The sequence below is a fragment of the Notothenia coriiceps genome, unplaced genomic scaffold, assembly GCF_000735185.1.
Source record: "Notothenia coriiceps isolate Sejong01 unplaced genomic scaffold, NC01 NC01_scaffold00018845, whole genome shotgun sequence".
Taxonomy (NCBI): domain Eukaryota; kingdom Metazoa; phylum Chordata; class Actinopteri; order Perciformes; family Nototheniidae; genus Notothenia; species Notothenia coriiceps.
The window spans coordinates 14,720-28,569 of NW_011351546.1; the positions used below are offsets into that span (position 1 = coordinate 14,720).

The 13,850-nt window shown below is 41.0% G+C and overlaps 1 protein-coding gene across 1 annotated transcript in view; it reads right to left on the reverse strand.

The window, feature by feature from the left end:
* Nucleotides 1–1,513: 1,513 nt before the first annotated feature.
* The window catches only part of trim62.1 (tripartite motif containing 62, tandem duplicate 1), a gene marked incomplete at its 3' end in the record, with an annotated part of 19,551 nt that continues 7,214 nt past the window's right edge, over nucleotides 1,514–13,850 (reverse strand). The window contains exon 3 of the mRNA XM_010777908.1: nucleotides 1,514–1,609. Coding sequence (XP_010776210.1) covers nucleotides 1,514–1,609 — 96 coding nt within the window. The remainder of the gene's footprint in view (nucleotides 1,610–13,850) is intronic.

Sequence of the window (13,850 nt, forward strand, 5' to 3'; positions counted from 1 at the left end):
CTGAACTGCAGACCCCCTCTCCCACGACTACGCCTCGAAATCCTATCCATGTATATTAGAAAGAGGATTGGTGACAAAGCGCAGCCCTAGCGGAGGCCAACCCTCACCGGAAATGGGTCCGACTTACTGCCGAGGACCCGTACACAGCTCTCGCTTTGGGAGTACAGAGATTGGATGGCCCTGAGTAGAGACCCCCTCACCCCATACTCCTGCAGCACCTCCCACAGTAACTCCCTGGAAACCCGGTCATATGCCTTCTCCAAGTCTACAAAAAACATGTAGACTGGATGAGCGTACTCCCAGGCCCCCTCCAGGATCCTTGCGAGAGTAAAAAGCTGATCCGTCGTTCCACGACCAGGACGGAATCCGCATTGTTCCTCCTCAATCTGAGGTTCGACAATCGGCCTGACCCTCCTTTCGAGTACCTTAGAGTAAACTTTCCCGGGGAGGCTGAGTAGTGTGATACCTCTGTAATTGGCACACACCCTCTGATCCCCCTTTTTAAAAAGGGGAACCACCACCACCCCGGTCTGCCACTCCTTCGGTACTGTTTCCGACTTCCACGCAACGTTGATGAGACGTGTCAACCATGACAGTCCCTCAACACCCAGAGCCTTCAGCATTTCTGGGCGGATCTTATCACCCCCGGGGCTTTGCCACTGTGAAGTTGTTTGACGACCTCAGTGACCTCCCCCCGGGGGATTGGTGTTGATCCCCCGTCATACTCCAGCTCTGCCTCTAACATAGAGGGCGGAGTTGTCAGGTTCAGGAGTTCCTCAAAGTGTTCCTTCCAACGGTCTAACACTCCATCAGTTGAGGTCAACAGCGTCCCATCCTTACTGTACACAGCTTGGATGGTTCCCTGCTTCCCCCTCCTGAGGGGTCGGACAGTTTTCCAGAACAACGTTGGTGCCACCCGAAAGTCCTTTTCCATGGCTTCTCCGAACTTCTCCCACACCCGCTGCTTTGCCTCGGCCATGGCTGAGGCTGCTGCCCTTCGGGCCTGTCGGTACCTCGCAACTGCCTCGGGAGTCCCCCGGGATAACAAATCCCTGAGGGCCCCCTTCTTCAGTCGGACAGCTTCCCTGACCACCGGTGTCCACCAGGAGGTTCGAGGGTTACAAATATTTTCTTTTTAATATTAATTAAGTGAAAAATACAACAGCGTTCACAACTAAACACTTGGACTTGGAAGTATTTTGGGTTATAAAGTGACATAATACTAGAAAATAACCAATCTTGTTGATAGCGATTCATTGATGTTACAGCTGTAGACTGTATTTGCTGCTTTTCGGTTTTACCGAATACTTTTATCTGTTGGTGGGATAAAGCATGACTTCGCCTTAGTCTTTGGGAAACCATAATAGCAATCTTTCACTATTTCTGACATTTCAATAAACAAGATGGCGCAAACTATTTCAGTTACAGCCATATGCAGCTGAATGATTGCTGATGGAGCATATATCTAAAAATGAAATTTTTTTGTTTTTAAAAAGCAGATATGTTTCAGTACCTTGGTCTCAGTGAGTTGTCTTTGCAGGAGCTGCAGGGCCTCAGTGTGTCCCTTCTCACTGTCCTGCAGGGTGGCCAGCTGCTCCTTCATCTCCCTCTGCAGCACAACAAACAAAAGGTCAGTAACCAGGGACTGGAGCTCAATGTTAGAGAACAGAATACAAATTAATTACCTCAAAAATATTTTTAAAAACCCTTACAGTTCCATACCAATAATGTTAAAAGATGAACCAATTATATTCTGTTTATTCAAGATGTATTATTTGTGAAACAGCTCTCTTTGCTCTGATAAATGGCAGCAAAGACTTAAGTCTCAGCTACAAAACAAGCAAGGCAGATGGAGCGTGAGATATGAAAGAGATAAAATAAAATCTCCGGAGATGTTTGGCTGTGTTAGAGAAAACTGGGTCTCATCTCACGTCAGGCACACGCTGGCAACCTGCAGCACTCTGCCACCTCCGAGCCTCCCCAGGGCTGATCCAGGCTCGGGGGNGGGGGGGGGAGGGGGGAGTGCTGCTGTCACGAATGGTGCCCAATTTTAGTGCAGGTCCCATGTGCCAACCACACCGGCACACTGATTTAGGTTTTAGGACGGAAGTGGTTCAGCAGATTCCCTTAAGTAGAGACTTGTTTATACAAATGTACAAGTACGAGACTCAGGGAACAGCTCTGCACTTTGTTAATCTGCACTAGGTCCATGTTTTGTTACTAAGTAAATAATGAGGAATGAAATGTTTTAAAGTTTCAAAGTCAGTGTCTCACTCACTTGAATCTTTAATGGGACACGTGTCATGTGAAATGATAACATTATAGAGCATGAAAGTAATCATCACCAGGTGTGTAGGGAAATAAATGACCTCTCTTATTACAAAAAAAAAAGACAAAAGGAAACTGGATTACATTGCATTACAGACCTGACCTTTGTCAAAGTGACTGAATCAGAACCACTGCAGCATCAAGGCAAGTTTATAGCAAAATTCAACACAAGGCAAGTCAAAATGCTTTAGAAAGATGAAAAATATTAAGAGCAGTAAGAATCACTACATAAAATGTGATTTAAAAAATCTAATGATTTTGAAAAAAACTAAAAGAAAAACGGATTTCTGCACACGAATAAAGGTGGTAGGTTGAGAAACCTGACAGAACAAGAACAAAATAGACGTTAAAATGGAAAGGAAGAAAATACGTTCTATTCGAAGTTTATCTGGTATGTTTCCAAAGATGTAAAACACAATTCTTTAAGCTAAAATACAAACAGTTATACAGGGCAGCTGCAAATTACTCAGACATCCAACAAAAGCCTGTAAAAGGACAATATTTGATTTCTACAAAGAACGGCGTCCTTATCCTTTCCTTATGGGAAATTGAGACAAAAGGGAATAACTTGGGACAAGCCTAATTTATATCAAACCCTTGTTAGGCATCCCCTGCTGCTGCTCGCTGCTCATGTAACCTGTGTGTCACACTGTGTCACTCCCCTGAACACCGACTGCGGCAAACATCCACCAAATGGAGCTGTCAGCTTAGCGGGGATAATAGAAAAAAAACATCCCTCAGCTACGAGGCTGAATTAAAGGCTAGAATTGAGCTTTATTGACAGGAAAAATACACAAGAGTTTCATTATCTCTTCTTTATAGGAACAAAAACAGTCAAACTTGAATCCTTAGCTGCATAATTCAGAAGGACCAAATGTGGTCTGTTGAGGGCGAAGCATGTTTCCTCTCAAGGACAGAAACAGTGGAAAACAATGGATGGTGCAGAGGGGGAGCGTGACTCTACATGCTAATGATAGGAGTGCGGCAGGCTCAGCAGGCTCTCCGCCTCATCACTACACGCCTCTCTGCAGCAGGTCAAAGGCCGCTCCCACACACTGAGATAGACCAACACTGACAGACTTGCAGAGAAAACATGCTCCTCCACTCTCCTGCTGCACACCGTCTGACGGACCGGCCAGGGGGGGGGCAGCCTGAACGGGGGCTGCTGTCACGCCAATGGATGGACGCATCAACGGGAACCCAAAAATACTCTGCAGATTTTTTGGGGGATTTACATTGTCTGGAGGTATGGTATCATTCTCTCCATTACAGTTTGTAATAAACTCCATATATCAAGTATCATTTGTTAAGCTGAATTTAGGCAGGCAAAGCTGTATTTCCAATATTTCAGTAATTAATTCAAGTTTATTCAGCCTTTTTTATGGCTAAAGGGTCCTCAAAAGACTAACACTGAGTAAAAGAAGACCTCAAAAACTGGAAAAAGTAACAATGAAAGATGATCAACTACAGATAAAAAAAATAAAAAAAACACAAATTAAAAACTTTATAAATGTACAAAAGAGCAACAAAAACAACCTTGGTTGATTCATCTGTATCTACGTTAAGGCCCTGCACCTCCTCCATAACGTGCAATTACATAAACACAAAACAAAAACAAACAAAGACTGACAGGGAAGTTTATGTTGTCATGAGTACAAGAGTGTGTTTCTGTGTTGTGCGAGGAGGCGTCTCTCTCTTGTCCATCACATCGAACCAACATGAATCTGACATGACATTTCCCCAGGACATCAATGCAGGAAATGGGGTTCATGGCAGGGGGATTATAAATCTAAAATTAATGCCAACCTGCTGTCATTCCTTTTTTCCTCTCCTGTCAGGATGGCAGCTCTGGTAGATATTTACGAGTTCATAAATGAATAAAACAATAGACCATCAATGAACAATACCTCCAAAATGGCTTAAAATCCCTCAAACTTTCCTTTTTTCCAGCAGCTCGTTCAAGACTGAAAAAGCGTTAATGGCTTGAAACTGACAGCCCCGATGAAGAGGCAAACAAAACATGCAGTGTCACACGTTAAAAATAAAAAGCCTACTGGAAAGAGAAACCTTAAACAGTCTAGCGTTCAGTTATTTCACGCAGCAATATAAGCACAAAAACAAACTACACTTGCAACTCATCTGCTTACTGGAGGACATACAGATAGCAAGCCAATGTACTATTGGGCTTATAATTAAAGTGGGATCTATTTAATCTGTTTATCGTTAGATAAGGAATGCAAACCCCAGCAGAGCCCACAATAACTCAATGTGCTGCTAGTAATTTTAACAAGGACAGTTTGGCATAACCTTCGTGGAGCTGAGAGTGTAATTCTGTCAGGTGGCAGGCGGGGTGGGTATACAGGACCCCGGCCAATAAACAGAACGTGGACACACTGCAGCCGTTACACTGAGCTTTATGGGCTTCTTGTGATTTAACATGGACCAGGTCAGAAATATGCCGTCTATATATTTCTGACGTTTACACCAAGGAACAGAGTTACGGGGAAACTACATTCAAGGCTATCCGCTCGGACGCTTCAAAGGAAGCATCTCACGTGTACCGACACACAATAACAGTATCATTATTCATTACAATTGAATATCTGTATACAGAGCACACATAACATGTCTGCGTCACTCCTATCAAACTAATTGTCTTGTTTGTTGTGGTATGGAAGCAACAGAACTACCAAATGATTTAATGATAGCAGGTGTTATTCTAACATGAATTCAAAGTTACATTTTTATCAAAGCTAACTGCTTGCTGTTAACTCTAAAAGAAGTCTCCATTTAAGGTTCATTCATAATCATCGTACAACACTTGTATTTAGTGAGTCATTTGAGCGACATGTAGCAACCAAACACAAACAGAGAGTTACTAGATTCCGTAAAATGCAAGTACAAATGCAAATCAACAAAAACAGCAATCAGACAAGAGAACCAACATAAATAATCTGCAAATGGAATAAAAGAAAGTGTATTTTCGAATTGGGGTAGAGAAGCTAGTAATGGAAATGCATAAATATAGCCAACAGTATATTGTGCATGCCATATCGTCAGAAGTTCATCCCGATGAAACATGATGAGAAGCGACTAGCATGCGTGGGTCTGTCCTCGCGGTGCAAGGACCCTTTCACAGCACTAGCTGCCAAACCAAGTGCAGCCTGAAGACACTGACACAGAGAATGAGCCAACTGCAGACCTCGACAAGCAAACTGCAGCTACTGATGTCACAAACACAGAAATACTCTCCGTGTTCAAAGGTGGAAGATCTTGTATTTTTTTTCCCTCTTCTGTGACGCACATTTCTTACAAGGTCTGTCATTGAGAGTAATATCAAAATGTTGACCAAAGACCCCTGGGAACATAGCGCATTGTGTAAGCACATAGCCTTTCAAAATGAAGCTATACACACACACACACACAATTCCTCATTTTCATATAGGCCGACGGAGGCTGTGTGCTAAGTCATCATGATAAACTGTTTACCTCAGGATTTAATACCAATCATACAAATGTTTCACCTATCTGTCCAGTGATGTCTGTCCCTCCCCTCTGTCCCCGGTAGGGCAACCAAAACAGATACTTGCGAAAGAAACAAAAAGCACAACAACATAAAAAAATGCTGTCTCAGGCTGAAAACTCTGATGTATTTGTTCCAACTAGGCATCGCATTGAGCTCAAGCTGCGCCTGACGTCCCGCAGCCGTGTTTCCTGTAGCATCAGCAGAGCCTGCAGCCTCTCCGGGGGAACGAGAGCGTCCCGCAGCCTGAGCCCAGCCGGCAGAGGCCAGCTGAGCTGACGGAGCAGGAGGCTGCAGGACACACACACTCCTCACCAACATCTGTCCCCGTGAGACAAGAACAGGCTGTAAAGTGTGTGAATCTACACAGCAGAATGTACAGCTCTGGACTTATGGAACATGTGAAAGATTATAACTTTTATTAGGGTTTCAACTCGTAAGTATTTTCATTGTTAATTATGTTTTCGGTGCATTATTTAAATCACTGATGGTAAATATTTATGTTGCAAAAAAAAAACTTCTTAAATGTAAGGTTTTGCTGCTCTTCACAGTAGAGTATGACAGTAAGTTGAATATACTTGTATTTTGGTTTTGGACTGTTAATCGGACAAAACCAGAAAAGTGTAAGTGTTATTTTTTTAAAGGCAACAATATTCATCATCTTTTACCAGGCACAATGTTTGACAGACATATCTACAATAAAGCCATTCTTTGACAGATGAAAGGCTTCTACTGTGACTGTTCCTGGGTCAGTTCACAAATGACCCTTGTGTCTACTACATCTACTTCACAGGAAACATTTGGTAAGAGCAGTGGGGCTTATTGGAAGCGCTGAAGCTGGCGGCCTCCTCCAGTTCTCTGAATATAGGGCACGTCATGTAAATGATGAATGCTCAGAGGCTGCTGTTACACTTTGTGGAGCAACGAAGGGCACAGCGTATGCAAATGTTTTACCCCAAACATGAATTGCTAAGGATTCAAAAATCACAACACTGCACGTCAGTTTAAATATTTGTTCCATGAAAAAAATGGATAGCGTTTGAATTGCTGACACTACAGAGTCCACACACTGAGCTGAGGAAGGAGTGGGAACAGAGTGTGTGGTATCACTGTGTCACTGGATGTCTGAGGGTTTTAGGAAACACAAGCAGATGCCAGAGCCATCAATGTTAAGTTGGATAATCTACACAGTGCAGGACAAGTTATTTAAGAGGAACAGAGGGTTTGTTGATGGCACTCCAGTAGAAATCTGAGAAGTGATGAGTGATAAGAGCGCGCCTGCTGTTTGCAAAGAGTCACCATCTTGACAGAAGCCACTCAGTGCTTCACCATCAGTCCTGAGGCTGTTACAGCTACAGACATATTCAAATGAGGAGTCAGAGCCATACAGTTTTCGGCTTCAGTTGGAAATGTATTTGGCAGCCAGTTAAAATCTTTATGGGTCCAATGTGGACTTTCATAATATTCTCACCCATTCAACCCATTTCTGAAGAGTTATCAATCAACCCATTCATGCATTACCAAATCAAAAATGTACTTCCTTTAGGCCTGTGAGAGAAGCTTCCTTCATAATTCCCCAACGTCAGTAATTGTCTTCAGAGAAAGGGATCGTTAGTAAAAACTGATTTAAGTGGCTATGTTTGGAAGCTGTGCTGCAATCACACACAAAGTTTTCAGACGTTTACATTTCTGTCTACTGTGAGCCAAAAAGAAACCAGAACTTCCTGGTGTTATCCAGCTTTGGAACTGCAGTTTGTCTCCATATTTATAGATAGTGTAATTATGAATCCAACCACTTGTCCTGGTTGTGGAAGCTTGTGGAAGTCAGCCACTGACATGGCAAATAAGCAAGTAAGCATGGCTCCTGGTAAATCCTAGCGCTCGAATGCTACGCAAGGTTGGTTTTGGAAGGAAATAAATAAAAAAAACTAGACTAGAAAGCTTTTTAGCAGCCTTCAAGGTACAGCCTTTCACAAATTGCCCAATATCATTACAGGTCAGGGCATGAAGGGATGTGGTGAGTTCATGTCTCTAACAATTGGACAGAGAAGAGTCAACACTGTAGAAGTTTTCAGATGGAAAATGACCCTTGCATGTGTTTTTCTTTATGTGACAATTTTTCTCAGGGTCCAAAAATACAAAGGTTGGGTCATTGTGAGACTATGTGTCGGATCTGTGATTGTCCAGGGTGTACCTTGCCTCTCTTCAATGTCAGCCCCCAAAAGACCCTAAGGAATAAGCAGGTATAGCTAGCTAGCTGGATGGATGGTACCCAGCTATGATGACAGCACCCATTACTCATGGTTTTTTCATTATATTTTATATGGTAATTTCTTAAACATTCTATAGTAAAATAAAATAAATAAAAAAGAAGTTACTAAGTGATGTTTATTGTTGAACCAGGATTAAAATAATTATGTTTCGTTTTCCGAGTCAAGCAGTTTCGTTTCAATGATCATTTCCCAGACTGGTTTATTTGGAAGCTCCACCTGGCTACGTAGAAACCAAAACACACAGAAACCAAACCTGTATTCGTGACTGAACACAGCTATGAGGAAATGCATTTCCTGCTTACTCATCACCTCTTCCCTTCTGCACAGGGACTTCAATCTGAGGACGCTCTGGGTAAAATGACCCATGGATATATCTGACTGCCAGCACATTTTCAAAACAACCAATCTTATGTCATCTTTTAGAAAAAGCTCCTAAGGATTATCTTAATCTCCAATAGTCACACTAATATTCAACATGTTAATATAAAACGGTGTAGCATGCGTCAGGCGCTCGAATCACCCTTTGGAAAAAACACGAGTGTGGTTGCATGAATGCCAGCGCCGCACGGCAGGGATCACAGACAGATTGTTTGCCTCTACTTCCTGTCAGCGGCAACGGTGCAGCTGGAATCCATTGGGTAGCTGTTATGTATGCACTATGCAGGCGGGAGGGCTACAGCTTGCCAGCAGCTCTGTCTGACCAAATAAAGTGTGCGTCTGGTTCTCTTTCAGATAATCCCCTGACATCAAGTAAATATTTGGGAATGGGATGTAGGCCTCTCTTGTCACATCACCCTGTAAAATAACAGTTTCTGCGACACTGCCCATGCAGATCCATGAATTTTAAGTATAGCCTTCGGGGCTGCATATCTTTAAATCTCCTGATGATTTCCAAATAACTACGAATTGAAGCCAGTATCATCATTAAAAAATACATAGGTTTAAGGCATTGCTTGAGCACAGAGTAAGAAAACTAATTCTGTACCGTTAATAGTGTTGAGAAGTCTTAAACCAAACAGGCTTCCTTTAGGTTAAATATATTGAAGGTGATTAAGATCTGTCTTCAAGAATACATTATCTCTGATTCACTTCTAATTCCTAGGCAAACCAATTCAGTCAATGCATTGTGTGATCTGTCCTTGGCAAACAAAAAACTGAAAATGAAGAATACCGGCTAAATTATCAACAGAGTCCCAAAGAATTAGAGACACAACGTAATCAAACATTTCAAAGCTAATTCTCTTGTGTCAGCCAGACATAAGCAACAATTACGAGGAGTCAATCCAGTAAACAAACCAACCGCCTCTGCCTTTTATTTTTGAAAGAGCAGTTTTCTTTGTCATTTGAATTTATGAGCGTGCTGATGAGACCGATGTTCTCACTTGACTTTGTCCTGATTAAAGCTGTAACATTTTCACATCCCTCGGAAGTATCTGACAGCTTACACTTTAATGCTTGACGTATGCTAACTTGTTTTGCAGCTGCAGTTATAGTAAGACACAGTGGATAAGAACTTCTGCTAAATGCTGTGGACAGCTGCTGGAGCAGGAAACCTCTGTTAATGTGCAGAGTGGGCGCGACGATGAGCGGGGGAAGCAGGGTGAGGACAGACAATACAGCTGGCTGCTCCCCACTGATACGCCTGACCCTGGATGCATACTAAATGCATCATGGGAAACAAACAAGCTCTAAGAATACCTGGCCAGAGAACATTTAAATGACCATATATCACTTAAACAGGCAATTTAGGAGTAATGGTGTTTAAAACACCTAATGGGGAAGTCTATTGTTATGCAGGCCAAACCAGGGCAGGCCTGCAAAACCTTATTCTCTTTCATTTGTTGCATTCCTCTTCTGCACATAAAGAATACATTTTTTATTTCAACACACATTTTCACCTCTCGACTCTAATTATACAAATGTTTTGCAAAGAACTGATGATTAATTTTACACCATTCCCCTAATCCTGAAGCTAAAGCTCGACTGAGACTGAGCACCTGCCTGCCTATTAATTAATCATGTCCCTCTGCACCTGGATTTATCAAGAACCACAGGTTTTTAGGTAAATAGAAATACACCTCGACTCCCTCATTTAGACAAATTAGCTATTTGATAAGTAAACATACTCAGGCCTCTTTCCTCTACCCTTCCCAGCGACTTGTTAGCTCAGGGAGCAGGTCAGACCTGAGTCTTGCTGATTGGAAGCTGTAAATGAGGTCTCCTATCAGCGGCATGTATAATTAAATCATCTGCAGCAAATCACGAACACTGGGAATTACAGAAGATTACAGCCCTGTCCGGCCCTGCCCAGACCCACAAGAACAATGGCCTGTAATCCGTCTTCATTCCCCTAGCTAATCAAGCCGAGAAGTGCTCAGGGTCTCACGGCTGCAGCGGCTGGGTACAGCAGTTCACATCTATCAAAATATCAACCTGACACTGACAAACTATAAGGCAGTGAAGCCTTAATAAAAGCAGCTCTGCTCAACACGCATGGGTTTTTCAAACATTTACAATGGTCTTAAAACTGTCTCTACCGAGAACTCATCTTCCTCAAACTCTCATTTCACATTCACCACTTAAAGGCTTCTAACCTCTCAGAGAGGAAATGCAAAATCGTTCATTACTGCGTCTTTTTCATTTAATTAAATCTTTATAGCGGTGTCACTTGTGTGCAGGACACTCTCCCTGCTGATCCGCCTTAAATCAGGGAGGTCCGGGCTGAGCCATTAAGCCCCAGTTTAAGCTGTGAAACAGAAAACAGCACTTCCCTTTTCATCCACTGAGATGACCAGAAAAAAAAAAAAATATCTCCTCCACAGCAGTGATTCTTCCTCTCCTTTTCTGGCCTGCCAGACCAGTTACGGCACGCACGGCAACACTATGACGTCTTACAGCAGGGGTGTCAAACTCAATTTCATCGCGGGCCACATTAGCATTATGGTTGCACTCAAAGGGCCGGTTGTAACTTTAAGATTATATATAATCTTAAAGTTACAACCGGCCCTTTGAGTGCAACCATAATGCTAATGTGGCCCGCGATGAAATTGAGTTTGACACCCCTGCTGTAAGACGTCATAGTGNACTTCACATTTATAAATTAAACGTGTAGGACTATACACATCTCTTTCATCACCTCAGTCAGACTCCACAAAGACCTCGAAAGAAATGTCTAGAGTGTCGTCGGATCTCCTTGTACGTAAAGACGACTTGTTGTTTGCGTGTTTTCCAAGTGTTTCAGTGTAGTTATTTAGAGGAGGAGGAGCGAGTCTTTTCATGTTTTGACACTTTTTGTCCTTTCTAATAAATGTTTCAGTAGTCCCTAATAAATGGATAAATTTTTGAGAGTAAAGTCTAAGGGAGTCAACGGTTTGTTTCTATAGTTATTTCAAATAATTTCACATAATTTCACGTCTAAGACACTTCGTCTGGACACCTTCGTTTTGGTCGAGTAAATTTCAAAAATTAGTGCAAAAAATGAGGACTAAAGAAGGAACAAAAGCGGGTTATTTTAAATGTTGGTTTCAGAGGTTTATACTATTAAAGCTGAAATATACTTAGCATTTTATATATTAAATTTTGTGTGTTTCTTACAAATCGTTAGTTTACATTAATAAATTCTTTTTACACATAGTATACACTCTTATTTATATGAAGAAAGGGGTATTTACCACCGAACTATGTTATAATATTTTTATTATTTTTGTGAACTTTAATTATTGATTTTAGTGTTGAATAATTTGTAAAAATACATCTTACATATAGATAAATATAATTTAGGGTTATTTCGAAATATAGAGTATTCATTAAATAAGAATATAAATATAGAGGTACGAAAGAGGAGAGCTTAAACTGGTGTATAAGATTGGTGCACTTTCTTTGCCCTATTTTATTTGATTCATTTATTTATTATTATTATGTTTAGGATCTCAAACAAAAAGTGTCCTATTATATTTCTTCTACTATTCCTTCTGTATAGCGACGAAAATGAAAGATAAAGTGTGTCACTAGTTTATTAAGTGTAAATATTAGTTATTAGTGCTAATAATAGACTAGCCTATGTTTGGTTCACGAGTGTTCACCGGACTCTCAGCGCGTCGATATATAAAGTAAAGTATTTCTTTAGTATTATTTCACGTCTCTTTGAACCTAGACAGCGTGAGAAATCGTAAGTCGACTAATCTTAGCAGGCGAAGTTGTAGATACACAGGACCCGCACACACCGCAGGTTGACGCATTGTCAGAGTTCAAAATCAATGTTTGCAGAATGGAGATATGAAAGTTAGAAATAGTCACATTTTAGCAAAATGCATGTTTTCTTTTTACCGTTTTCTATAAAAAACTATACTATGTGTGATATACTGTACTATGTCTTTGAGAATGTTTTAACATACTATAATATGTTTCTTTAATGATTTTTTTTTAGACTCTACTCTTACATTTTTAGGATTTTTTTCCAAACACTTTTTCATGGATTAGTTTTTCGACAAACTAAATATTCCCTTTTTTAAAAACATTTCAAAATACTTTACTGGAACTTTGATGCTTTTTTTGGACATACTACACTTTTAGACATTTTAATGATTTGTTCATGCATTTTTTGGACTAGTTATACTGTGACATCTAATCAGAATAAATTTACTTACTATAAAATGACTTTTTCATTATTTTTTCTCAGCATACAAAAGCATGAATTTGTATATATTATTTCTGTTCATTTGTTGGCTCCTATAAAAAGGGACAGTATACAGCAGGGGTGTCAAACACAAGGCCCGGGGGCCGAATCCGGCCCACGACTTCATTTTATGTGGCCTGCAAGAGCTTGCAAAGAATATGAAACGTTTATTATATGGTTACATGCCGCTTTACAGAAGCAGGTTGCCCATAAACTACATGTCCCACAATGCATCTCATTTTTTGACATGCACACTGAAGAGACGTAGTTAATTATGAAGTTATTATTACCTTATCCGATAATCCAAAGCAGAGGCAATAATGTAATATAATACATTATTTTATATATATTATATATTTACATAATCTTAAAGTTACAACTGGCCCTTTGAGTGCAACCATAATGCTAAAAATGTGAATAACAACCATCCTCAGTTTGACAGCTGATACTCCCTGCAGTGTTACAGTCAGGGGTTAAATTGGGATTGATATGTGGGGGGGTCTGTGTGGAGGTGCGAGAGGGGGGCGGAGGTCGATGAACCTTCATTATTTGACCTTCAGGATATACACTGTGGCCCTAAAGCAACTGCTCCTTATCTGTATCAAAATGCACACATTGATGCCACCAAAATGTCACGATAAAATTAGAAAAGTACTACAAATAACCTGGAATTCATTTACAACTTAAATTATTAATATATTAACACAAAAAAGGTTTACAAATATCCAACCTTCAAATTGCTTTTTTAATCAACACTGCTCTGCACCACTTGCTAAAGAACCTTTGTGTGGAAATCTCAATTCATTTGTAGCGGGCTGCGTGAGTATGGCCAACAGTATGGGGTTGATCTCACTGATAAACTATTATATCATCACCAAATTCTGTGTGACCGATCATAACTCAGCTTTATGCAGACCATACTTTATCACGGTGTACAGGGCCGTTTTTTGGCATTGCGCAGTCTCCTAGTGCGGCCAGATCTGGGGGCGCTGCGCTGGCAGCTCTGGGAGGGAAACCCATTTTTTGACCTGTTTGCGCTCATCCCTATTTT